A 2931-nucleotide genomic window follows, 5' to 3' on the forward strand; every position below is an offset into this window, starting at 1 on the left:
AGTTGTATGAGCCCCTAATAAAATGATATTTTTAAAATGATTAAAAAAAGAATATTTTTGTTTTGTCCACTTATAGAATATTATGTTTAAATGAGGGTGGCACATTTTGAACTGTGTGCATTTTAGTTTTATTCTGTTTAGGCACACATATGGTTTTACTATTGTCTTTGTTTTAGAAATTACACATGGCTAAGAAGTCGTGTAAACGTGTCAAATTGACAAGGAGTGGGCTGTGGTAGTTACATAATTTCATGTCAACTTGATAAATAAGTGTAGAAGTGGGGTCTGGCCTGTCAATTAGGTCACTGTCTGACTGACACCTCCTTGTGGGCATGGCCTTCTGATGAGGATTCTGGGAACTCCCTCTCTTTCTCCCCAGAGGTGGCCCACACTCTCTCTGCTATACATTCCTGTTGACAAGCCACATGGAGTCACACTGCTGACAGCCAGAGCCCTGGAGATGCATCCCTTCCATTGAATCTACAGGACTTACCACCCAGCAGCCTGTGATCTTCCTGTATTCAGCATCATTGCATGTGCTGCGTGAGACTGAAGAGGAATTCATGGGCTAATATTGGACTTATGGGCTAATATTGAAAGTATAGATTTGATCTGGACTGGGCTGGGATGTTCTATTGATACATAATTACTTCTTGATATAAAGTTCTCTCTTAGACATATGAGGTCCATGAATTTGTTTCTCTAGTCAACCCGGTCTAACACAGGTCTTAACAACTCAGAAACCAGAAGAGCTAGAGGTGCCTGGGATCACTATCAACTGCTCTGGAAGAGTTCAAATTACAAGGTCCTGGATAGAGTGGAAGAAAGATGTGGAACACAATTCAAAATCAGGAAGGTGACCAGACTTGCTGGTTGGATAGGGACTAGACCCAAGAGACCCCAGAGACTCTGGTCTTTGGTCACACCTCAGTCTACAATTAAAAACAGGGGAGGAAAGACAGCAGTTGGAAAGGATATTCCAAAGTAGACTATTGCTATGAAGGGAATGATAGTGTAAAATTAGATATAGACATGAAATGAAAGAAAGAAGTATACTGTAAATAGGAGCAATAAATCACTGTTGGGAAAGCACTGTATGGCAAACAACAAGGTCAGTAGTTCAAACCCACCAGCCACTCTGAGGGAAAAAGATGAGCTGTTTGCTCTCTTAAATATTTATAACCTTGGAAACCCTATATAGGGCTGCATAAAATGGCATAAAGTATTCAGTTTTAAGGAACATAATTCAATTACAATCTAATTCTAAAAACTATAGAGAAAGCACGTTTGAAATAATCTACAAAGTGCAAAATGCAAATTTAGTGATTTTAATATTCTAGCAAACTCAATTCCTTTGAAGATTCAGTGTTAAGCATGAAAAGAAGCAATGATGGAAATATAAGTTGTGCAATTCTTCCCATAAAATCCAGTGGATGTGCTTTTAAATCAAGATCTTAAAATATGCCCTTTATTCTACAATATTACTTAAAAGCTTCCAAGATAAATAACAAGATTATACAGTGCTTGTGATGAAAGCTGGTAGGATTACAGCAAATATCCATTGCATATGATAATGCTTTTTTCACTGTTTAACTTACCACTCGAACACTTCTGAAGAGTAACACGATTCCAGCTATGGCCATTCCAGTGCTGATGTTCTACAGAAAGAGATGTAGTAAGGCTTCATTCTCACTAATTATTATTCACACTATTGAAATACTAATTAAAAGAGTTATACAGAATGAAACAAAAGATTGCCTTCCCCTTCTCTCTCTCTCTCTGTCCACATACCTCATATCCTTCAACTGAAGGCCTACATTTTCAAAGAAACTTTGATTGCCCACTTACTCCATTAATCTTGATTTAAAAAATTTTATAAGCCCGGTCTGTCCCAAGCAATCTGGCATGCACAGTAACTATATACATAACAACAATGTATGGTTCTCTGTGGATTGCAATGCTTTAACCTTAGTTCCCTGCAGGCATAAACCAGCCTGAGACTTCTTGGGCAATGCCCATAGTGCCTCTGATCATAGCCTTAGTCAGTGGTGGAAAATTAAGTATTTGGTAGAAAACCTTATCACTAAAGCCTTAAAGTACAGCATTTTAGAAAACATATATAGGTAAATAGTTGGGGGAAGTAATATTTTTTTTACAAGAAAAGGTGTTAGTGAAGATGTGGACCACTGGAATGCTCATAGTTGATGGGAATAAAAAAATTGTGCAGCAACTATGGAAATTTATTTCAAGGAATTACAACATGATCCAGTAAATATACTCCTATACATACCCCAGAGAACTAAAAACAGACCCAGAGACATGTACATCAGTGTTTATTATTGCACTCTGCCATACAGTAAATGTAGCATATACATATAACGTCTACCAATGTAGCATATTACTCAGCCACAATGACAAGTTCTGAGACATCCTACTACATGGATAAACCTTGAGAACATCATGCTGAATGAAATAAATTAGGCACAAAAGGATGATTATATGATCCCACTTACATGAATTATCAAGAATAGGTAAGTAAATACAGACCAAAGTTTATTAATGATTGCCAGAGATGCAGAGGGGTGTGTGGGGGGGGGGAGTAACAAAAACTCAATGCTTAAGAGACTTTGTGCTTCTGATAAGGATGATATCATTTAGGAATAGATCAGGATGATTATTGAACAATGTGATGAACATGTTACTGAGCTGTACATGTGAAGACTGTGGAAATGTCCAATGTTTGTTACATATGTTTACCATGATTTAAAAAAGCAAAAAAAAGTGATGTTCTTAAAGTGTTTGACTTAAAATGAATTAGAGCAAATAAGAGTTTAATTAAAAAAGAAGAACCCTGCAACTCCTTAAGAGTAACAAGCTAGCAGCAGAGGGTGGGTGAAGGGAGACGCCGGACAGTGTAATATAAGATACAAT

At 37.1% G+C, this 2931-nt stretch overlaps 1 protein-coding gene across 1 annotated transcript in view; it reads right to left on the minus strand.

Moving 5' to 3' along the window:
- The window catches only part of CUNH3orf33 (chromosome unknown C3orf33 homolog), a 24607-nt gene extending 22954 nt beyond the window's left edge, over positions 1-1653 (minus strand). The window contains exon 1 of the mRNA XM_004704258.2: positions 1599-1653. Within this exon, the coding sequence (XP_004704315.1) occupies positions 1599-1643 (45 nt within the window). The 5' untranslated portion in view covers positions 1644-1653. The remainder of the gene's footprint in view (positions 1-1598) is intronic.
- Between the last annotated feature and the right edge of the window lie 1278 nt (positions 1654-2931).

This window comes from Echinops telfairi, unplaced genomic scaffold (genome assembly GCF_000313985.2).
Source record: "Echinops telfairi isolate 266 unplaced genomic scaffold, ASM31398v2 ScPeMD7_7420;HRSCAF=8458, whole genome shotgun sequence".
NCBI classification, from domain to species: domain Eukaryota; kingdom Metazoa; phylum Chordata; class Mammalia; order Afrosoricida; family Tenrecidae; genus Echinops; species Echinops telfairi.